This window comes from Sorex fumeus, unplaced genomic scaffold (assembly GCF_029834395.1).
Source record: "Sorex fumeus unplaced genomic scaffold, SorFum_2.1 ptg000009l, whole genome shotgun sequence".
In the NCBI taxonomy this organism is placed as follows: domain Eukaryota; kingdom Metazoa; phylum Chordata; class Mammalia; order Eulipotyphla; family Soricidae; genus Sorex; species Sorex fumeus.
In genome coordinates this window covers 25899336-25923239 of record NW_026606066.1, presented here as the reverse complement: position 1 = coordinate 25923239, position 23904 = coordinate 25899336, and the positions used below count along the sequence as shown (strand labels likewise).

The 23904-nt window shown below is 43.3% G+C and overlaps 1 protein-coding gene across 2 annotated transcripts in view; it reads right to left on the bottom strand.

The window, feature by feature from the left end:
- Positions 1–1271: 1271 nt before the first annotated feature.
- RAPGEF4 (Rap guanine nucleotide exchange factor 4) overlaps positions 1272–23904 on the bottom strand; it is a 336825-nt gene continuing 314192 nt past the window's right edge. For both annotated transcript variants that reach the window (XM_056110137.1, XM_056110139.1), the window contains 6 exons: positions 21039–21129; positions 16886–16936; positions 16002–16089; positions 15314–15378; positions 5457–5511; positions 1272–2555 (listed from right to left, as the gene is read on the bottom strand). In XM_056110137.1, the coding sequence (XP_055966112.1) occupies positions 2428–2555; positions 5457–5511; positions 15314–15378; positions 16002–16089; positions 16886–16936; positions 21039–21129 (478 nt within the window). In that variant the 3' untranslated portion in view covers positions 1272–2427. The remainder of the gene's footprint in view (positions 2556–5456; positions 5512–15313; positions 15379–16001; positions 16090–16885; positions 16937–21038; positions 21130–23904) is intronic.

Below are 23904 nucleotides of genomic sequence, written 5' to 3'. Positions count from 1 at the left end.
AGAGGCTATCAGCTGAATTTGTCATTAAAAATAATAACTATAAAGGCATACTATATAGTGGAAAAAACTTCATAGTTGATAATTGAGGTCTATGATAGCAAAATGCTTAATAACAATGACTTCAAGAGTTTGTTCAGTGATTTAAAAGAATTCTCTAGGCACTGTGCTGGGTAGGAAGCATACTACTTTGTAAAATATTATCCCGAAGTCAGAGAGAAAGCTTATGTGGTCGAGTACAGGTCAACCACGTGCAAGACTGAGTCTGAGTCCCCAGCACTGTGGGGTTCCCCAAGTCATGCTGACCATGACCCCTATAAAGCAGGGAGTAAGAAGGAAACACCTCTGCTCCTGGTAATCTTAAGCTATTATATAAAGTAACACAGCAGGACATTGATCTTTTCTAGCATTTCTCAAGATAGACCCGGGTGGCAGAGAATTAAGAGATTATAGGAACATTTTCTCAGAGACTTTAATGTATTCATGATTGCTGGGACTCTCCTGAAGAAGGGGTATTTCATGTTGAGGATTTTAAATTTGTTTGAAGAGACCATCCTGGTCATGTTTTTGTTTATGCTTTGTATTTCTGTTTTTTGAGAAAGTTTGTGAGTTTGTGAATCATTTCAAAACAAAACAAACCCAGAGACATGCCGAAAATTTAGGGAATTGTAGGCATTTCTTCATCAAATATTTATTAAGTGCACATATCACTGAGAAATAGTATGGGCCCTATCTGAAATTTCTGTCTCTTCATAGCAGTGATTTTTGAAATATTAGAAAGATAGAAGCAACTCAAATGCCCCTAAACATATTAACCTATGTGGTATATTCAAATAGTTTATAGTATAAAAATAAAATGCCAAAAAAATGAAGTATTGATCCATGTTATAGCGTGGAAGAAACCTGAAAATATGATGAGTGAAAGAAACCAGCACAAAGGCTATATATTATCTGACTCTATTTATATGAAATGTCCAGAATAGGTAAATCCACAGTAACAGAAAGCAATTCATGTCTTCCAGGAACTAGAATAAGAGTAGAATGAGAAATGACTGCTAGCTGGGTATGAAGTTTCTTTTAGGAATGTGGAGAATCTGGAATCAGTAAGAGATGAAGGCTGTACAATCTTTCAAATATACTAAAATACATTGATTGAAATGTTTTAAGAGGGTGACTTTGATCTTATAAATATCTTATTTCAATTAAAAAATGTCCAAGATCTTCTCCTACCAACAGTTATCCCTCCCACTTTATAAGATTTGAGAACAACACAATTTCTTGTCAACAATTATATTTAATGAAGATACTAGCTGTACAGGAGATATACATACATACAATTCCTACACATCAAAGGTAGCCCAATTATGAAAACCAAGAAAAATGTACTCCAAAATTACATACTAAACAAAATAAATAAAGTAATTATTTGGCACAATATTATGTTGCAAATAAATAACTCTATACCATTGATTGAATGAACTATTTACAATCTATTTGAAAGTGCAAAACAATTGCTGAAAATTAAGTTATTTGTAACAATATTTAAGTCCAGAAAATATGTGTTTTTTAAATTAGTAACAATAGGTAGCCAATAGTAAAGGTTTTTAATGCCCAGGAAAATATTTTAATTTTGAAAAATGCTTTGTGCATATTGTGCTCTTCTGAAATGTTATTTATTTATTTTTTAACCTTAATGCTGGCAATTTTAAAAACCTTGGAGTTTCTTAGTGGAATTCTTACATATGTGATCCTGATTTGTAGGTTTAAAAAAGTTACATTGTAAACATAAATATTATTCCTTATATCATTCAGACATTACAGACCAGTCCCCCTAAATTATTGAACTAGCAGTACTGTTTTATTGTGATGTGATCAGGTTCACTTTTTTGTCAGAGGTCAAGACGATGAAGATGGAAAATACAGCCTAAAAACTGGACTTCCTCAACACCTTCCCAGAACCCCATGCTTCAAATCAAGATGTTGACTTTAAAATGATGAAACTCTCCTGCCACTGATATATCCAAATAAATCCCATTTGTAGCACATCTCACCCTGTCAACACTTCTAGGGGGGAAAAAGTCAGTAGGCTTAATATTCCTTTTGACAATGAAGTTTCTATCACACTCTTCCATTGGGCCTCACATTAGGCGGCAGAAAAAAGATGGCACAATTGGAAATGAAATAGGGCAGCTACAAAATGGACATTTCTAAGCTAGAGAGTGCAAGCTTTATGCAAGTCATAATTTCTTCTCTCATCATGGTGCTGGTAAGCTGAATGCAGCCCTGAGGTGTCTCAGGATGTAGAGTTTTTTTTTTGTCTTGTTTTGTAGAAATTCTCTAGGGACAACACAGTCAGTAGTAGCATAAATGACAATTGTGGGGGAAAGATTGTGGACTGGAGACCAACCATTGTTCGGGCACTTTAAATGTCTATGGTCGACGAGGCTCTAATCTGTGTGACATCTGTGATAAAGTTCTCTGGTTGTCAATCACATTTAATTGCCGTACATAACTCCGGACATCCTGATGGTTCTTATTAGCCTGAGCTGCATCAGGATCTGTTGAAAGAGAAAAGAGCAGAATTGGCCGCACATAATATATGCATAAAAAGATACAGCCTTATTTTCTCCAGCTACCTATTCCATGTATCAGAGACTTGTGGGTCCCATCAAGCCCTTTTCCACACACCAGATTCACTGAAATACTTCCACTTGATCGTTCAGTCTCCTTCCTCTTACCCTTTTCTTTTCTGAAATACCCATTCTGGTCATTTTTCTTTGCATTGAACCTTGGAAAAATAAGCATCAGCAAAGAGAAGCAAAAGCATTTCCTGAGAGAGACAGTGGTTATACATTAAAATTCCATCCCTCACCACTCTACCTGTGTCTCACACTCTGGCCTCTGCCCCCTTTGATCTGGATGAGGACTAACAGCAAAAGACATAGTTTTCATTAGCTTTTAACCAAAGCCCTTGATACCTGAGTTGAACAAAAGCAAGACAGTGAAACTAGCCAGTCCGACTCCTCTTATTTCTTGCATAAAAATATGCAGCATTTATCAAAAAGACTGTTCTTAGAGACTGTCCATATTCATGGGAGGGAAAAAAACAACATATGGCTGAAGTCATGAATTCAGCAAGACCTTTGATTCTCTGAGGCCCCTTGTCTAAAATTCCCATCACCATTCAGCAAAGATTCCCCCCTCCAGCTCCCTGCGCTCCTCCCCCCTACCCCCAAGCCACTGAGCTCTCTGAGGTTGATCTGGTCTCCCTGGAGCAGGGTGGAAAGAAGCAGCTTAGTTGAGGGTGAAATGGAAACACAGCTTCCACTGAAGCGACTGCTGAGTTCCTGCATGTTGCTGTCACATGGGAGTCCATAACCCTAGTTCACAGAGCTTCCTATTTTTCTTTAGAAATGGAAAATTCTGGATCTTTTCCTGAAAATTCTCCCAAGTTTGAAACTGCACCATTATTTCAAAAGTGAGAGGGGGAGACAGCCCTGCTCAGACCTCACCTATCTGCCGCAGTGCCCTGGCTCTCTGGCATTGTGGGCTTGGGAGTGTGAGACAGTGGGAGTGGCCATGCCAGACTGTCTGGACTCTGGACGAAGGTCCCATCCACCCGGGTGCACTGAGCTCTGCAGTCCATATGTTCTTCAATCCACAAGCCACTCCCAAGACAATGAGAATGCCATCTGCGTGTGGGGTGGTGGGGACGCTGCAGGTCTGAGCACAGAGCAGCAGAGCGGAGATACAGAGGCCCCTGCTTGCTCTATGAAGAAACTCATCAGTGTAATTATCACATATAAATAATGCCACAGTGCTTCATTTCCTTGCTTCTTACTGGCAGTGTACTCTACATGTATAATATACTGTAATTACATTGTACATATTCCCGCAATGTTTATGGATCTATTCCTATAGTTTTATCTATAGATTGTTGACTTCAGAACTGAGCAGCTGTTGTTTACCAGCAGTTACTCATAACTTGAACAAATGCAGTGGAGATCAGGAAAAAATCTAATAATCTCTCCCCACCCTATCCATCACCACTGTCCTCATGAGTCTACAAGAATGCAGGATTTACTTCCAGAGAGGCTCACAGAATGAGAAATGTTCTATTGTGCATTGTGGTTCTCTAATTCCTGGACACCTTAAGGACCTTCTCAAGGGTACTTACCCTCTCAGGAACACAGCTTTGTGCAGAAAATTTTGGGAATTTCCTGAACTCTCCTAAAAGGCCACTGATTATAAACCCTGTTCATAGACCGGTAGGTATCACTTTTATACTCTCATATACATTTTATATGAGATGATCATCTTTATACATCTAGTAAATGGTTAGATGAAAAGATGAGAACACTTAATCTTGGCAAGAATGGGTTCATAATGTATAAAAATTTTCTTGTTTGGAAGGAAGAAGAGGTGCAATTATTTGAATCCATTATTATTTTTTTGAAGGTCTATTTGCTTCCCAGGCCAAGATTATTTTTCTGAAATATCCATAAAAGAAGGAACAGTTAGTAATTCTGGCATCCCATGTGAGCAGACCCTTGCTTTGGGGGCTAGTCTATTACTGGGAGGAGCATGCTTAGCTTTAATTAGCAAGATAAGAATCTCTAAGTCTCAGCACTAGGTTTATTGGATGAGATTGTACTGGTAGTCATGTCCCTGTCGAATAATCACTCTACTTAATGAGCCAACTGTCTTCAAGTGACTCACTCAGCTAAGTGAGCACAGTTCCACTGGAAGAAACAAAATCTCCAGCCCCCAAAGTCCCTGGTTCAAAGAGACAGCAGCATTGGTCTGGCCTGATGATCTGTGGCAATGATGCCACAAAATTCCCAGTATAATGCATGCCACTATTCCACAGTTGAATACTTCTACACTGTAGCACTGCACACAACAGTTATGATGCTCTTTGTTAATTTTTTTAAAGAAAAGCACACTACATTCACCTGGGGATAGTAGTCATGAATAGGAATGCCTCTTAAGGAATCATTTACCAATGTGCTACACATATTAATGCATTCTCACAACACCCCAGGAGACAATATATACTATTCCCATGTATAAATGACACAGGTGAGTCATGAAGAACAGACCTGAGTTTCTCAACATCAAGCAGTGAGTCACAAAGAGCACTGGTTTGAGACTGGATTTGCTGGCAGTCATTCCATAGTTGTCTCTGTCACATTGGGAAGAGCACCTTAATTCTCTTTACACTCATTCATCAATTCATTTCCCGATGGTTATTTTCTAGTTTTTTAAAAAACTATTTCCACCTCAAAGTTTTACCACCTCAAAGAAGTCCTAAGGCTCATGAGTCACACAGAAGTGTGGCCCACAGTGTCTCCCAAACAATCAAATGCTGTCCAGACTCCTAATTGTCCCAGTTGTCTCATTAAAAAGGACTTAATCACCAAGATCCACATTGCAGCATGCAGTGACATTTCACTTACTGAAGGGCTGGCTCCTGCAGTATCTCACTGTTCTGGCCGTATTTGCAATCATACGCTAAAAAGAATAAAGAAAAAAGAAAGATTGACACACAAGTAAGGTCAGTGTGCAATCCCAAAAGAAAAACAAAACATCATTTATTCTGGCAATACCCAGCACCATGAAAAGTAGCCTGTTCTGAGGTGTTGGCTCTCCAGAGGCAGCTGGCTGATGGGAAACCTGTTTAATTACTTGAAAGATACAATCACACTCACTCACACAAGCTATTTTTCAGGTAAGGGAATAACCAATGGTAGAAGTATGGTCAAAATGCTTCTTCCTCAGGACATTGAAAAAAAAAAAGCAACCCAGCATTCCTCGAGACTTGTTTACGGTGGGGCCTAGTTTTCATCATCTTTTTAAAAAAAGTTGTGGTGAATTTATAATAGAGTTTGTCACTAAAATTCTGTCTTCTTGATCTGGAGGATTAACTTGTCATATTCCTCAGAGTAGTAGTGTGGCATTAGATTATAATTGACTGGATAGACATAGAGAAATATTCTACTTAGTTATTTGTCTATCCACTATGCATTATTTCATTATTGCATTATTGTCTTTCAGTAAAAGAAGTATATTTTAATAATAAGCTTTATTTTTTATTCCTTGCTTCCTCCCTCCCTTCTTTTTTCCGATAACCTCTTTTTAGAGCATATCATGAATATAAAAAGTTTTGGAAAGTCAAAAAAATATTCAAAGCAAAGTGAAAATTCAAGCCTCACTTCACATAGGAATAGCAATATTTTTAAATTATATGTATATATTTAAAAATGAAACCATATTTTATATATGTATATTTTACTTTAACTTGAAATGTTCCCACACTATTATGACTATTTTCTATGCCACAGGCATGAAAAAAATCTAAAAAGAGCCTGAGAGATCATTCAAATAGCTGAGCACAGAACTTGCATCCTCATAGCCCTGAGCTTTAGTCCATCACATCCCACCCCTACCCCCTAGTCCCACCAGGTATAACCCTGGTGTCCTCTGATCTGTGGCATTTCTGGGGTTGGACCCTATTAGAAAACCTTGAGAAAGCTGGAGAAATAGCACAGGGATTAAGACACTTGTCCTACATGTGGCCAGCCCCAGTTTGATCCTAGGCATCACATATTGTCCCCTGAGCACTGCCAGTGATTCTTGAGCACAAAACCAGGTAGCAAGCATGGCTGAGTTAAAAAAAATCTTGGAATGAGTGTGTTTTCAATTTGACTACAGAATAATTATTTTAGCCTTTGTTGATTTATCATTAAGTGATCTGTGATTTTAATTTCTTTGTAAAGTTTTGGCTGTCCTTAAGAATTCTGATTCTAGTTAGTCAAAAAACACGAGAAGAACAGAAAAGATGAAGGACAGAGACAGGAGGGAAAACATTGATAAGAACTCGGCACTAGTCTTAATCAGGTCTACGTTTTTTGCTTCTAGTATTTTAACAACAGCTAGAAACACCCCCTTTCCCCAACTCTGTGTATTGTTCAGGACACTTTTGTTGCTCAAACTCTAAAGGGTGGGGGAGCCTTTAGCAGATTTAATTCTAACACTGGCAGGAAGAGTGGTAGGGCACCAGTCAGGAGAGGACACGAGCCTCTGTGACTGTATAATTCCAGCCCCCATGTCTTCTCTCAAGACTCCCAGCTGGAAAAAGCACTGATAATGACTTTGAGGAAACCTATGTGTCATAAATTTTTCAAAAAATCCACTTGATTTTGAGGAAAAAAATTCATAAAGGAATCTGAAGCTTTACAAATACAAATATGTGGCCATTCACAACCCCTTTCCTGAACACTGCTGCTCTGAGCAGCCCGACAAGCGTCAAGAGGCCTGGGTCTGCGCCGGGTAATTTCTCATCCACAAAGAGGCAATCCGAGAAGTTCTAACTTCACTTTCATAACAGGTCCTAAAAACCAGCACGTTGATCAGCATGAGAAACATATTACAAATACCTCCAAAAAAATGTAACATACAATGTATAATTAGCCTCTGATATATAGAGCCCTGAAATAAACAGTAACTATGATAATTTTCCTGCTAATTTACTTTAAGTTGTTTTTTCACTTTCCTAGAGGCTTTGCATGCGAAGGGCACAAGTATATTCCATGTAGAATTATTGTAATTCTTCAGATATTGAATGGAGTGTAATTACTGAAAACCCTGGGAAATGCTGCCAGTATGGCCCTCTGAAGAATAATAAAACAATTAGCAGGGGTCAGAAACCTCTTCCTATACCATTTTGTAGGGAGTAATTGTTCTGCTTTTTAGTTTTGAAAGCTAAAACATTTCATTCTGACTTTGGTTTAAGACTACTCTTTACAGCTATACTCTGAGGCGTCATAATTTTTAGCTCATTATGTAGTTTAAAATGTGAGAACAATTGTTTAAATCAGTAATTTCCAGCTCTCGAGTTCATTCTACCTTTCTAAATCTTTGATTAATTTTAACAATGGTTTTAATTTTGACGTATCCTTTTTAATTGTACTCAAAGATAACTTCAGTTTAACTTTGAAATCCAAATCTGGCGTTGCAACAAGGTCCATTCTTCTCCTTTGTGAGGTCTGCACAATGATCTGGTAATAGGAAAAACTTCCGAAACAGAGGGTGAACCCCCCTGAAATGCTTTCTGAAGGCTAAAGAGGGGTAAGCTTGCTACTTGGACCCTACACTTTTTGACACCCACTAACAAAAGTAATTTCTTTGGAGGGGGGGTGGGGGTACCTACTGATAGTGCTCAGGGATCATTCCTGGCTCTATGCTCAGGAGTAAACCCCTTGCAGTACTCAGAGGACCATATTCAGAGCTGGGGATCATCAGGGGTCAAATATCTTACCTCCTGCACTGTCTTTTTTGGCCTGACACAAGTAATATTTTTTGCGATGGTGGATGGGGGGTGTACACCTGGTGGTATTCAGGGTTTACGCCTGGCTCTGGGTTTAGGGATTATTCCTGGGGACTCTGGGGGCCAAATAGGGTGTTGGAACAATTTTTAAATTGTCCTAACAACTATGTCCAACTACAAGGCTCTTTCCTAGAGTTGAGACATGCCAAATCACATCTTCAGCTCCTTCCTGGCTGTGTACTGTCTCAGGGGGCCACCAACCACCGGGCCTATTGTTGCTGGAAGGCACCCAGCAAAGGGCAACTTAGTACTTCTGGGTGTGGCTCTTTTCACTTCCCAGCAGTTAACTTCTTTGAGCTGTCCTTGCCATTTTGGGCTAACCAAGTTCTCCCTTTGAGTTGTAGGTTTCTTTTGAATCTCCCTTGGGTGCTAGATGACCTCAATTACAAGATGTAGAAAACTGTCATTTCCTTTCATTGATACAGATGATGATGTCATACATCTAAGTTCCCAGGTTCTTTACTTTTGCTTTTTTTCCTTTGTTCTGGTTGTTGAGCCACACCCAGAAGGTGCTCAGAGGTTTCTTCTGGTGGTGCTTTTGGGGGATCATGTGGTGGCAAGACTGCATGCCTTCCACATGCAAAGCATAAGCATGTGCATTTCTCTCTCTCTCTCTCTTTCTCTCTCGCTCTCTCTATCTCTCTCTCTCCTCAGTCCCTGGTTTTTCAAAGGTGATGACATTGATGGACTGATGGCTGTTGACCTGCTTTGCAGCATATAAAGCCTCTTAATGTGTTTTACTGAGCTCCCACCAGGCCACAGCTTCTCTCTCTGGAGTTAGTCTTTTGTTCTGAAGTGGAGACTTCTTTGCAAAGTCATCCAGTTAGAGTCTATTTATCCTCCACAGAATTGGAACTCCCCTGTCCTTTTGGCTTCCTCCTGGGTGTTTTCGGTAAATATGATCAGAAACAAAGGTGGAAAAGACATAGGTTCTATATAATCCAACTGTCACAGCTAGGAAGAAGCCAAAATGTGGGCCTTAAGCTTGGTGGTTTTTGGGGTAACAAGAAAGTGGCCTGGAGCAGCCAAGGAAGTTTCTGGTAATACCAGGACAGTGGGAAAATTTCTGAGAACTACAAGCAGAGCTCATCTTCTATTTTTTTTAACTTGTTTTTCTATGGCAGCAAACCCAAGGCTCCCACTTGCAAGTGGCTTATTAAAGCAGCGATCTAAAACTCAGAGGCCAAGAGAGCCAAACCTGTAAAAGAACCCCAAACTGTGGACTTTAAAAGATTCTCCCATCAGTGTGGATGTATGCCAGAGGCCTTACTCACACCTTCCCTGACTCCATAATCCACTGTTCTGTAGTCTAGATTTATACCCAGAGCCCGCTGCTCCAGATTCCACCCAAGAAAGCAGTCCCCCAGCTAGCTAGATGCTCACTCCCTTTGGGACTTGACTTCCAGTGTCACCAAGCTTCCATCTTTTATGTTATGTAAAGGCCCAGGGGCAGGAATGAAAAGAAGAAGCTGAGTTTGACCAACCTGACCTGAGTTCAGAAAGGAAGTGTGAAGTGAGGCTGCACAGGGGCTCCTGGTCACAAGTCTGGATCTGGCTATATTAAGTGACTGTATTTAATGGCTGCAAGAATTACTTCTTTCTGTATTTTGCTTTTTGACATCCTTTTGAGGGTTATTGTGAACTCCTTTTTATAAGGAGTTAATTTTTAAGATCATGAGTTTTATTTATCTTTCCAATTGCATAGGATATCTTTAAGGCCAAGGACATTTTTTTGATATTTTAATATTTTCAAGCAAAATTCCTAGCTTCGGCACTCTGTATTGCTTCAAAACACACCTAATGGGGGGCTGGGGGGGCAGATTAAAAAATAAACCCTGCATTATAACCCAGTTTCTGAAAGCTATACAAAGAAGCAAAACTTTCAAAGTACTCTTGTAGATTTTTGTTGTATTAAAAAGGTTTGGGATTTAGATGGACTGATTCCACCTAAATATTCAGATTCTTACTTCCACAGACTGTTTTCAGACTGTTTTCTTCCACAGTTTGAGTTAACCAATCCAGGGCTTACTCCACGAATCTTGTAATATTATCAGTGATAGAAAACATATTGCTGCTAATTATGTAGTGACATGATTAGCGATACAAAAATAAAGGGACTCAAAACATTTCCCATCCTTAATGAAATCAGCTTCTGTCTATGTTCTCAAAAGTGCAGAAGCTTGCCCCAGGCTTCTCATTCCAAAGAAAAATAACTACCTTGGAAATAATATTCACAAACAAACACCTCCCAAATATGGAATGTCTGCAGTAGAAGCGACCCGCTAAAACAGAAGCAACTGTGGCTGTCAGGAGGCTTTCTGCAGCCCAGGGCAGGGGCAGCTGCTGTAGAGCATCACCGACCCATAGCTAGCCTACCTCCGAAACGTTATAAATATTCATGTATGCCATAGAAAGCTACAAAGGGCTTTATTCAAACATTTTTTTGAATACTCCTTTATGTTCCTCCCAAAAGAGAGAATGTCTGCTTGTCTTTTTTCCCCCTCTCTTTTGCAGAAGGATCAGCATGTGAATTCTTTTTTTTTTGTTGTTGTTCATACTCATAAATCCTGAAAGCCAAGATGCAACAAATTCTCTAATCCTCATTTCATACCTCAAAGGTGAAGAGGTCCAAAATAAAAGAACTTGGGGCTGGCACGGCGGTGTACTGTGACAACGTCAAGCTGCCACCAAGGAAGGCATCTGTGTTCCTAGCTACCCTGGTGAGCTCTGCCCTGGCAGGGACTCCCAGGAAGGCGGAGGAGGGTGGAAACAGCATCCCAGCCCCCCACAAAGGCCACTAGCTCTGCCGCCACTTTGGTCTCAGCGATGAATGACTGGAAGCAGCAGTGATATCGCCCTGAACATGAAGGGGTCTGCTCCCTAACTCCGGCCAGCAAGAAGTGACCACCCAGGGACAGGGGTAGGTGGAAGAGGGGGTATCTGGAGGGCAAGGACTGGAGAGTTCAGGGTGCAGAAAGTTAGCAGCCCATGCCAGGTGGGACCACACCAGTTTAGGAAACCCAAGAGAATCTTTTGGAAATTCCACCTCTCTTTCCTCCTTTCTCTCCAGTCACATCTAAGTCATGGAAGGGCAATCACAAAATTAAATTTTCTATTAGCATGATTTATCCAAAAATAAATAAATAAAGGCCCTCCCGTTGATCATCTATTTGCTCGAGCGGGCGCAGTAACGTCTCCATTGGAGACTTTATTGTTACTGTGTTTGGCATATCAAATACGTCACGGTGAGCTTGCCAGGCTCTGCCGTGCGGGCGAGATACTCTCAGTAGCTTGCCGGGCTCTCCGAGAGGGGCGGAGGAATCGAACTCGGGTCAGCCATGTTGGCTGCGTGCAAGGCAAACGCCCTACCGCTGTGCTATTGCTCCAGCCCTAAATAAATAAATAGATAGGTAAATAAAGCTTAAGATTTGCAGGAGAAGAATAGTTTTCCTCAGAATCCTTTTATCTTTCACTTGCTCATTATCACAGAATCCCTGAATGGTCAGGGAGTCACACAAATGCTGAAAATAAGGGAGACACAGTCACACTTCTGCATGACTGAGTATCCGGCTGATAAAACATGGGCTGAACAGTGAGTGCGACTCCACATCAAAAATCTCTAAACAGGGATGAGACCTGGGTTCTGCAATCTTGGTCTATGTTGCTGGTGAGATGAGGAACAGAAAGGCCTGGAATCCTGATTGCTTCCCAGAGGTTCAGGGGGCTGGGGCTCCTTCTCAGAGATGTGAAGGGGCTGAGGCTGCTACTAGTGAGACTCACCCAGCAGTGCAGTTCTGACGGTATAGAGCAGTGCTGGGGCCACCAGGTCGTTACCAGCAACATTCAGAGGACCAAACTGGGGTCAAATTTAGGGCATTAAGCCTGTCACTGCCCCTTTGAGTGATCCCCTCTGCTCTCTGGCCCCACACTTGGAGTCTGAATTAAAAAAGAAAAAAAAACCTGGGGCTGGAGAGATAGTACAGTGGGTAGAGTGCCTGTCTTGCATGTGGCAGACCAAAGTTTGATCTCCTGAAACACATATGGTTCCCTGAGCCCCACCAGGAGTCATCCCTGAGCACAGCCAGGTGTGGACCCTAGGAAAGAAAGTTATTAAGATTCCTATTTCTATTCTGGCAGCTGAATTGTTCTCTCAGCAACCTGGTCACTTTTTTGCAAATTAGGCTCCGTACGAGCAAACCGTGAGGCCCTTGTCCCTCACATATGAACCTACTGCTCTTAGGGAGAAAAGGGGTCAAGAGAGTTACGGCGGATGATCCAAATTCTTCCTTTAAAGACACCAAGAGCTAAAAACCCCAATGAACAACTTCCAATCTATTTGATAGATCTTCGCATGACTTCTGTTTGTTCAACTTAGTTGGCTTTAATGATCGGAAGTTCTAAGTCTTGGTGGAATCCCTAGGAAGCCCCACTTCTGGGCCTCTGTGCACATGCAAATTTGACAGTCCAGCAGTTGGCTTAGCCGCTCCTCTGCCCACATGTCTGCCTCAGCCACCTGGAAGGTTCTTAGCTCCTTGCGAAGTCTTTCATTTGTGGAAAACAGGTTTTCTTTTAAGAAGTCAAGGGAACCACGCTTTATTCTCCATACTGAGAAGTGAGAATTGGCTGTTTTCATGTTGATCAAAGAGTTATAAAAATGGCACAGAAATGGAGTGCTCCATCCAGTCCTCGCTGAGGTGGGTGGGGAGACTGATGAGAATGCAGGTTCTCTGGGACAGGGTGTCTGTGAGGACAGTGCAACTGTGCTCCTTCCTGACAGACTAAGGCGTGGGAACCAGGACGGCCCAGCTTGGCCATGACTGCCAGGCTGTGCTTTGCAATAAGCTTGTCCGCAAAGCTGACTGAGGGGCATGGACCTTCCAGGGTTGCTGAAGGGCATTTCAAATTTCCCTGGATCACTCAAAGAGAAGGCAGATTTTTTGTTTTGTTTTCTTTTTGCTTTTTGCTTTTGTTTTTGAGTCTCAGGGCTGGAGCGATAGCACAGCAAGCAGGGCATTTGACTTGCATGCGGCCAACCCAGATTCGATTCCTCCACCCCTCTCGGAGAGCCTGCCAAGCTACCGAGAGTATCTTACCCACAAGGCAAAGCCTGGCCAGCTCCCCAGGATGCATTCGATATACCAAAAACAGTAACAACAAGTCTCACAATTTGTTGTGAGACATTACTGGTGCCCGCTGGAGCAAATTGATAAACGATGAGAGGACAGTGCTACAGAGCAGTTTTGAGTCCCCATACCTGGTGCTGCTCAGGATTGCTCCTGCCTCTGTGCTTAGCAGTGCCCCCTGGCAGGGTTTGGGGGACCATGTAAGGTACTGGGGGTTCAAATTGGGGTGTGTGAGATGCAAGGTAAATGCTGGATAGCCTGTACTTTCTCTCCACCTCCAACAAAAAACAATTAGAACAGTTTTCTGGTAAGGATTCTGGAGTACTCTATGGCTTATAGAAAGATTTATTATTCCGGACCTCTGAGCCTTACAGCACCACACTCAGTACCACAGACCACTGCAAATCCTACCCCTGGGCAGATGCTTATCTGCACAATAATACTACAAGACCCCATCTCTCTGGCTCCAACCTCGGGATTTAAATGTTTTGGTTTCAGGGCCACAAGAGGCAGTGCTCAGAGCTTACTTCTGGGTTCTGTGCTCAGGGATCAATCCTGGCTGGACTCAGGGGACCATATGAGAAGCCAGGGATGGAACCCACATTGGCTGCATGCAAGGTAAGTGCCCTGCTGGACTATCTCTCTGTCCCAGTCTCAGGATTTCAGAAGGCAATGGAGACCCCTACGAATCCATACTATGTGGTAAAGAAAGATTTTGGTATGATTTTATCGCTTCAGAGGAGATAAGGAAATAAATGAAAAAGTAACTAATGCCAGATGCTGCTGCTTTATATGGGGGTCAGAGGAGGCACAAGAAAATACTAGGTGCTGGTTCCACCTTATTATTATAAAACTTTTTTTTGGATGATGGTAGTGATAGTATATGAGCTGGGGCACTTGCCTTCCACATAGTAACCCCAGTATGGTTGCAATCAAAGGCATAGGATAATGTCCTGGGCATTGTGGAATGGAGAGCCCCCCTCACCCCAGGCACCACCAGGTAGTCCAGGTAATCCTGGCACCACAGGGTGCAAACAGCAACTCAGGCTTCTCACTGAACCACTGCCTGGTTGGCCAAGAATCCCTGGGAAGGGCCCCAGGCCTCCTGATCACCACTTGGGAAACCAAAAGCAATAATAATAACAACAATAATAGTTTGAGCCCAGGAGATAGTACAGAGGTTAAGGCACAGCTGAACCCAGTTCATTTTGTGGCATCCCATATGGTCCCCTAATCCCTACCAGGAGTGATCCCTGAGTGCAGACCCAGGAATAAGCCCTGAGCACCACCAGCTGTGTGTTCCCCAAAAAAGGTAGGTGGGGGATTGGTTATGAAGATTGTCAAGTTCCCTCTCTAAAATTGGGTGAACTTGACTGGAATAGCTTCCACATGGAGATGGCTGCTATGGACTAAAGATGGTCTGTAGTGTTGCCTTTTTACCCATGTGAACTCAAGTCAGGCTCAGCACATCAGCATCTCAGGGATCCTAGGGCCGAGCAGTTCCACAAACCTTACAACAGAATAGCAACATGCAATACTGTGGACCATTCCTTCATTTTGGCACACAGTGAGGTAGGTAGCTGCTGCTGTGAACCAAGGTGCCCAGGATGCTTGGTTTCACATAAGAGCTGACAGCATAAGACAGACTAATCTGAATTGAACCTTTCCCAATTCCTTTGCATGTAGACCTGTTCTGCATGTCTAGGGAGTGTCTAGGGAGATAATTTCCTTTATGACTACAAATGCAATTCTTAATTTGGAAAAAAAATACCCAGAGTGTTTAAGGTTATACTACCATACATACCATTTTTTCAAAGTTTACTAGATTGTCAACGAACGTCTTGTTCCCCTCATGAGTGAATGTCATATCTGCAAAGAAATAAAAGTCGCATTCTAATCACTAACAGAAATATGTCACAGGAAGAAAGCACAATAGCGCCATTAGATTATGCCGACGGATTTGCATAATACTGCCGTTGAAAAAAAGCTGATAATAGGCCCCTTTTATGTTAGGTGTTTAACTTTCTAAAACATTTTACCTGAGATTAGTAAAATTTCCAAATGCGCCCCCTGCTTCTGCTTCCCTCTCAGGTCTCCCCAATCACGGCTGCCTGCTACAATAATCATCTCCCCAGCCCCTTCAGGAGCATTAAGGGGGCCAGGGTGGAAGAGGAGGACAGAGCCATGTTCCAAGGAGGTTGGTCTATCTGGGCTATGGTTTGTTCTCTGGCCCCCCACACCCTTAGCCCAGGCATTCTCATTCTCTCTCTCTCTCTCTCTCTCTCTCTCTCTCTCTCTCTCTCTGCTTTTTGGGTCACACCCAGCGATGCTCAGGGGTTACTCCTGGCTCTGCACTCAGGAATTACTCCTGGTGGTGCTCGGGGAACCATAAGGGATGCTGAGGATCAAACCCAGGTCGGCCACATGCAAGGCAAATGCCCTACTCACTGTACTACCTACTCCTGCTCTTCCAGGAATTCTCTTCAGATTACCTTTAATGAGCAAAGGCATGAAGGGGGTGAGTGGGGGATCCAGCTTCGCTACCGTCAGCCTGTAGGCCCTGTGATTTCTTGACGGATCCTTCCAGGAAACAAAAAGAAGCTGATTAACGAACACTGAGTGACATAGACATCACCCCGCTCAACTTCCTAACACACCCACCACCCTCCCATCTGCAATCAGGCAACTGGCAGTCAAGAGCAGCTATGGTAGAGACTTGGTTAAACAAACTGATGTGTGCTTTAGAACAATGTCAGGGATGGCAGGACATGGTCTTTCTCATTTGATGGAAAGAAGTGATGATGCCTTCCGTTGCCCAGGGGAGAGGCCCTTTGAAGGCAGAGGAGATGACAAGTGTGTGCCATCAGTTCCCACCAGGAGGTCCCTCTTCTTTGGAAGCCTCCACATCCTTCCTGGGTGTCTGCACTCTTTTCCTCAGTGCCCAGCACAGCCAGTCTGAACTTGCCTGTTGTGAAATGATCCCATAACTCCTGCCAAGTCCCACTCACTCCATTTCTGTCTGTTAACACCTCCCAGGCAACGGGGGAGAAATAATTTTGGCCAGCCTAGGAGAATGCAGCGTCCAATCCACGGCCAACTCCTGCTGGGTGGATAGGGTCCCGGGCCCCTGCTTTTCTTAGCTACACAAATTGACCTTATGTGGGACATAAGTCCTCTTTAAGTTAGTTCCCGAGGGTGCCATTCATTAGTCAGACATGCTTGTTTTAGCAGCACTAAAACGGGATCATAAACTTCTTAAAGTCATACAAGGACAGATGAAATTTCTGAAATGAGAACTTCAATTCAGCTAATCAGATATTGGATTAATGCAGACAGTGAACAGAACCAAGGAGCCAAAGAGCCCGCTGTCACTTACCATTAAACTTTCAAACTCTGCATAGAACTTCTTGAACTTGCTCGGCAGTTTCTGTTAATGAAACGAAAATGCCACACATGTGTGTCAGATTCAATATTGAGATAGGTAATGTGGATTACTATTTCTAGAGGAAATGCATTTCTTTTGGCTCTAATCAAACATCTCTGAGACAGGCTGGATTAGAATCTGCCTTATCATTTGAGGGAAATCTTGCAGAATATAGAGAACTGGCTTTTTCAAAAAGTCAACCTAGCGGAACCAAAAGTAACTACAGATGCTTGGATCTTATGCTTTATAAAATGTTTTCTGAGATGGACTGTTCATACAGAGGGCTGTATTCCTAGACTGTAAGAGGTTTGCAATTAATCTTCTACCCCACCTTAAACTAGCTGATCTCCACAATGGAAATTTAGACCAGAGACATTACTCTATGTTTTTCTACATAATCCTTTATTTTGCTACATCCTCTCTGCCCTTTTATAAAATGGGTAGTTCTACCAATTTAATTTTTTTGGGGGGGAGGGGATGGGATTGATTCCACCTGGCTGTGCTTAGGGATTATTATTATTATTATTTTTAATGAGACACCATGAGGTACAGTTGTAGATTTACAAATTTTGTGCTTGGGTTTCAATTATACAATGATCAAATACCCATCTCTCCACCAGTGCCCATTTCCCACTACCACGGATCCCAGTATCCCTCCCACCCCCATTCCCCCATCCCACACTGCCTCTGTGGCAGGGTATTCCCCTCTGTTCTCTCTCTCCTTTTAGGTGTTGTGGTTTGCAAAAGAGGCATTGAGTGGCAATCATGTTTGGTCTATAGTCTACTTTCAGCATGCTTCTCCCATCCTGGGAGGATCCTCCCAACACCCTTTATTTGGTGCTCCCTTCTCTATCTGAGCTGCCTTTTCCCTTAGCATGTGTGGCTGGCCTCCAAGCCATGGAGCAAAATTCCTGGTACTAATCTCGGCCATTCTTGGGTGTTAGTCTCCTATTTTGTTACTTTGTTTGCTTAGGGATTATTCTTGGCTCTGTGCTCAGGGATCCCTGTTGGCAGTGCATAGGAGAACCATAAGCAGTGCTGAGAAACAAACCAGGGTTGGACCTGAGCAAGGCAAGCACCTTAGCCTCTGGGCTATCTCTTTGGCATAGGTTCTAGCAATTCAGCAATTTTTCATGTTTATATTTTGGCATATGATTCGATGCCAGTGACCTTACCACCTGTGTGTATCTACACTGGTAGGCCAATTCCCAAGCATCTTCCCATCTCTTTGGTCTTACTCTGCTCAGGTTCTGAGTTTCTGTAAAGTTCGGCCTTTTTTCTCTGGCAGGGCCACATTAGGAGACAGTTTTTGTGACACTGAGACCTGGGAAGCTCTGACCAGTCTAGGGCTGTTACTCATGGGTCACTCTCCCAACCGCAGCCCATGGACTCCGCTGATTTCTCTGCAGGGAAGGGCTCCTCACTCTCTTCTCTCTCTCATTTCTGAATCTCAGTAGAGTTCCAGGTGAGCATTTGTCACCAAGTCTTGCTTTGTTGAGGGGAACTATTCTTCTGTAGCCCCTTCAAAGTAATTTTCCTTTTTTCTCTTTTTGTGCTTTATTTTTTATAGGAATAACATTGGTTTACAACACTATAAACTTTAGGACTGGCGTTTCATACATAGAAAAATGTATATACTCCACAATATTCAACACCAAAAGTATAGTTACCATACAGCATCATCCAAGAGACCCTCGCAACTAATTCTTGTCTTTCTTGTCTCCTTTTGAGTTAGACTTTAGGGAACCCATAAATGCTTAGGGAAAATGACCAAAGGAGTGAAAGCTGGGCTGGGCATCCAGGGTGCCAGGGTCTCATCCCACATGGGGTGCAGGAACCAGCATGTTCGAGGACCCCTTTCCATGAACAGAGACTGCTTTTTAAGATCTGGGGTGAATGTTTTTGGTTAGAGTTGTCATTCCAGATTTTTTTGGTCAGAAGAAGGAGGGCAGATAGTAATAAGAAAAAAGTATGCATTTAAGACTTAAAGATCTACACCCTGATTCCCACATGCTCACTGGGATAAACGATCCATGTAGCTGTGCCCCTCCCCCTTTCAGGGTCACCAGACAGTCACTGCAATCACAAGAGGGAGAGATACTACTGGTGTGAGTGGGCAGAGGCCAGAGTACTTGCGGGCACTGCACAGGTCAGCAGCCTCTGTACTGACCCCTCACAAACTATTCTGCTATGGAAACTGCTCTGGGTAACCTCTTACTGACTTTTATCTTAGGTCCTTCTTGCCTTCCATGTGGAGCTTTACCATGTGGTTTAATGCTCTTTCCTGCTTGGCCATTGCCAATCTCCATCCCTGTGAGTCAGGTTCCGGGCCTCACACTGAAGGCAGCCATGGGTTACACTCACCCGGGCTACAAGGGGTTAATAGGAAGACTGTAGGGTCAAATGCAAGCAGGGAAGCCCAAACCAAATATGCAGATGAGCAGGTAGCTCTCCCCACAGAGGAATCTCATTACATGGGAGGCCCCGAGTTTAGGCCCTGGCACGACTGGGTATGTTCCCAATTAAAAAAATATAAAGTTAAAAAATAAAAATAAAGAAGGGTTTATAAATGAGGAGAGGTTAATCTGTTCTTTCCACCAACAGGCAAGGGTAAAAATAGAAGCTCACAGAAGGATTTGTTCCTATTCCCAGTGAAACTGAAGGACTCGCCAATTAACTCTTTCTCTTTGCTGACTGTAACCACTGCCATCCCCCACCCCCCAACAAATAGCCTTTGGTAATTTTGATAATATTTCCCACGTTCTGGCCTGTGGGACCCACCCTTGGATTCCTGGGACCCCTTTGGAGACTTGGAGTTGTCTTTGATTTTCCAGCCAACTCTTTTGGTCTGTGGATGGAAGAGCAGCAAGGATGGTTAGGTGAAGGGCAAAGTTAGTGGCCTGGGTGGGAACGCTGGGTCTCCAGGCCCCCAAGGGTCTTGACTGTGGGGCAGGAGAAGCGCTTGTCCTCTGTCTTCCTGGCTCAGGCTGACTGGCATCACTAACCCCAGCCCTGTACCGACCGGGCAAGGATCCTGGCATGGCACGCAGGCCTCCCCGGTTCCCTCATTCCTATATTCAGGGGATGAGCCGCTGTGTGCTGCATCTGCCTGGAATTTTCAGAGAAATCCAAGACAAGAGGGCTTGTGAGGACCTGCCCTATAAACAATGGAAACATTTAGGAGGGACAGAGGCAAAAACAGTTTCAAGGGGGGGAGGGAGGGAGGGAAGAGGCAGAGGTGCCAACAGCAGCCTTTTAGCGCCAATGCCAAGCAAGTCTCTCGTAGCTTCTCTTCACCCTCTCTTTGTGTCTCCCTCACACAGACTTTATTATTTTTAGTAAGAATCTATTTCTGTATGTCCTATCAGAGGTTAGTATTTTTTTCAACTGTGCAGCACATGGAAGGGGTTCGGTTGCTTTGTTGAGCTCGTAGCTAATGAAATCTGCTCTCTAGTCAAGGGGGCTAAATCTCAATCACAAATTTTCAACACACCTGCATAACTTTGGCCCCGAACTCAATTCAAGCCAAATGCTGTGCGCGAGCACACACACACACACACACACACACACACACACACACACACACACACGCCTCTGCTAGGTCATAAAGAGAAACTTAGAGAAACTTAGGACTCAGCTGAGACAAACAGTTGGCCTTCTGGATCATTCTCCCAGGAGCAAAATGACTTCTGGGATAAAAATGGATCTTCTGTTCTGCCTTAATTATAGATAAAGCTTATTGCAAAGTCAATATGCAGACATTCCAGGGATAATGGAATCTAGGTGCAAAAGCCTTGTAAGACACCAAGCAATGCTGCTGATTCGTGTCATACCTAGGAAATGTTATTATTATTTATCTGGTCGAGGAGACTGAGCAGCCAAGACCACCCCGCCTCCCTGGCCCCAGGCACAAAGGGACAATGCTTTTTTAAATTCACCCTGGGAGGCAACTTGAAAAAGGAGACAGGTCACCTCCCTCAAAATGTGCCACCTTTCCCATTGTTCCACGAGTGTGAGTGATATTTCTATATAAGAAAAGCCCACTGGTGAGCCAGTGTTTTATTCTTAAGGCGAAAGTCACAGCTGGATCTCGGCTGAAGCTTACCTCCCATGTGAGTGCCAAGCGGCTCACGGCAACGTTACTCAGTCCCATGACGATGGCAAAAAAGGAATTCAGGTTTTTATACTCCTTACAGCTGAAACACAAGCGGCATATGTCTGAGTCAAATGCCAGGATGGAGGGAGACACGTGAAAAAATCAGAATCTTTGCTTCTGATGCTCGTCGCTCCTACATGTCTGGACTCCTTATGCACAAAGGCACTTGGGAGATTGAATGCTGTGCAGGTTCCCGTGGGTGACGGTGTCCTGCTGGTTGATTTCTCACAGCCACCTGAGCAAGTGGATGCCTGAGGCATCCCTGATTCAAGCTGTGAGAAGGAACCTCCAGACGCCTACATTTGGGATGGTGATTATGATGTCCAACCTTGTTGGACACATTAGAAGGAATGATCTAATGCGAAGGGGAGAGAGACGGCAAAACATCCCTGACGATTTCTGGACATTCGATCTGAAGACAGACACCTCCTAGGGAGGAAGAAAACTAAGGCACACAGCCCCCCTGAAACAGGTCCTACCTGAAAAGTGCTTCCAACTGGCTGAAAAATACCAGTTCCCAAGTCATGATCCACATGGGCTCAAGGAATTTTACAGCTGAGAAAGAACCCAAACTGACTCCCCCACAAAAGCAACCCATTTTCTCTGTGTAACTGATGTTGAGAAATTTGATCCTTTGGAGTCTGTTCTTTGCTATTAGCGGGGATGAATATACATCTGGGAATGAGACATGTGGATGGCAATGTTCTGCCCAGAATCTTGGCTTCACTTGTGAAAAAAAAAAATAGGAAAAGAAAGGAATCAACAACTTTTCCTTTCACATCAGCTCCTTGAAAAGGGAAAGAATTATTCATAGCAGTAAGTGCAAGTCCTTCACCCCCTACCCCCGAACTAATATGGTTCTCTAAATTAACCACATAATAATTAAATTTTGTTTAGATGAATATTTTTGCAAAAGGCTAAATCGTTGTATTTGCTGCCTATGTTCTTGCAGAGGGAGCAATAAGCGATACTTTAAACGATGCAGAAATGGGGACATATGTTGTGGAGAAGCTCAGGTGTCTAATCCCTCCAGGGAAGAGGCAGCCAGGCCTTTGCTGCCAGTGGTTCAGCATCTTCAGGCTGTTTCAGAGAGACCGGCACATCGAAGCACGAGCACCAGCATATTGACAGATGCTTCTGTCACCCTCCCTGCCTCTTAGGTCGCTCCTATTCCCCTAACTTTATCATCTTCAATCTCCTCCTTGTATGGCTGCTGGGGGGGGGGGGGGACAGGCAGGGATGGAGGCAGGGGGAGGCAGAGGTGCACCAACATCTGAAAACAATGAACTGCACACAGTTCTGGGCAGAACAGACTAGGCTCAACTTCGCTAAAATTATCCCGGACAATGCACTCCTGCCAAGGAAGGTTTAGACCTCCTTCCTACAGGTCTTGATTTGTGAAAGTCAGTAAGCTTGTCCAGCTGGGTTGCTGTACTCCAGGGTAAGCAAGGCAGCTCTTGACAGGGAAGCCTGAGAAACCCTCTGTACCCGGGGCCAGTGCCACTGACTCATCATCAGAAAGAAGAGAGAGAAGAAAGGCAAAAAAGGGGGTAAGGGAAAAAAGAACCTCTGAGGTTTTTTTTTTCTTTTTTAAAGGATCTTCCCAGCTGCATGCGACAAGGCACAGGATGAGACCGCATAGACTCCCTGATCCCCCACCTTGGGTGTTGCTCGCCTCTCTCCACTCCACCAGGCTAAGGTGAAGAGAGAACGTCTTCTAATAATGGCGAAGCACATGCTGCTGCTGTTTCCATAATCTGCTCCCTCTGAACATGTGAGGGCATTTGTCGCCTTGGAAGAAGGCTTTTGAGACTCCTTGGGAAAGTGGAGACACGCTAACCACAAATTTGCAAAACACATTGAACCAAATCTTTCTTCCCAAAAGGCATATTTTCTAAATTAAGAGATACCAGTGTGCAAATCCAAAGGGATTTTGATATCCTGTTGAACCATCTTTTTTTTTTTTTTTTTTTGGCAACAAAATTCAGAGGTTTGGCAGGCTGATATATATAAGACTGTCGAGCAGCACCGACTTCTTTGTTCAGCTCTGGAAATCAGACTCTGTATGGGATCTAAACTGTTTGGCTCAGAAAAACTGCCTCGCTGGGGTCACTGGGGCCCCACCCTCCCTGGCTACAGCACCCTGCATTCAGAAAGGAAAGAAGTCTCCCAGCCCCAAGCCACATTTAGCATTTTATTTTTAGCTTTGTGGTGATACCAAAAACACAGAAGTAAACAGGAGGTTGTCAGGCATATCTAAATAGCAGGAGAAGATTAAATTCATGTCAGGGAGAAATCTAACTGGCCCCTGCAGTAAATAAATTGTTTCCCACGAAGAGCCGTTAAATAGAATATTTATAAGATGCCTGCATTTTCCCGATGTTTATGGAGATGATTTTCATGTACCAGGTTGGCGTGCCTTTCTGCATTTCACGGATGTTCTTCAGGCTGAGCTGGAGTGCAACCCTACACGCATGTTCCTACTGCCCTCTACTGGCGTGAAAGTGTCATGCCGGACAAACCCATGTCAACAGAACTTTCTACCCCAGAACTTCGCTTGCTGAGGGCCTCTTGAAATTGAAGGAGGCGCAAAGTTTGAGGAGTTCAGAGTAAAAAAAAAAAAAAAAAAAGAAAAAGAAAAAGAATTTGACTCCAGCACCAACACTAAAATATTAGTTTAGACTAGGGATATCAGCTATTACAAAGGCCAGACAAAATTCATCTTTTTGCAAGAGTTTGATTATTTTTCAATCTCTATGGTTGGTCCTTGTGTCTGGGTAGATCTTATGTCTTGTGTTTTTTTCTTTTGTATTAT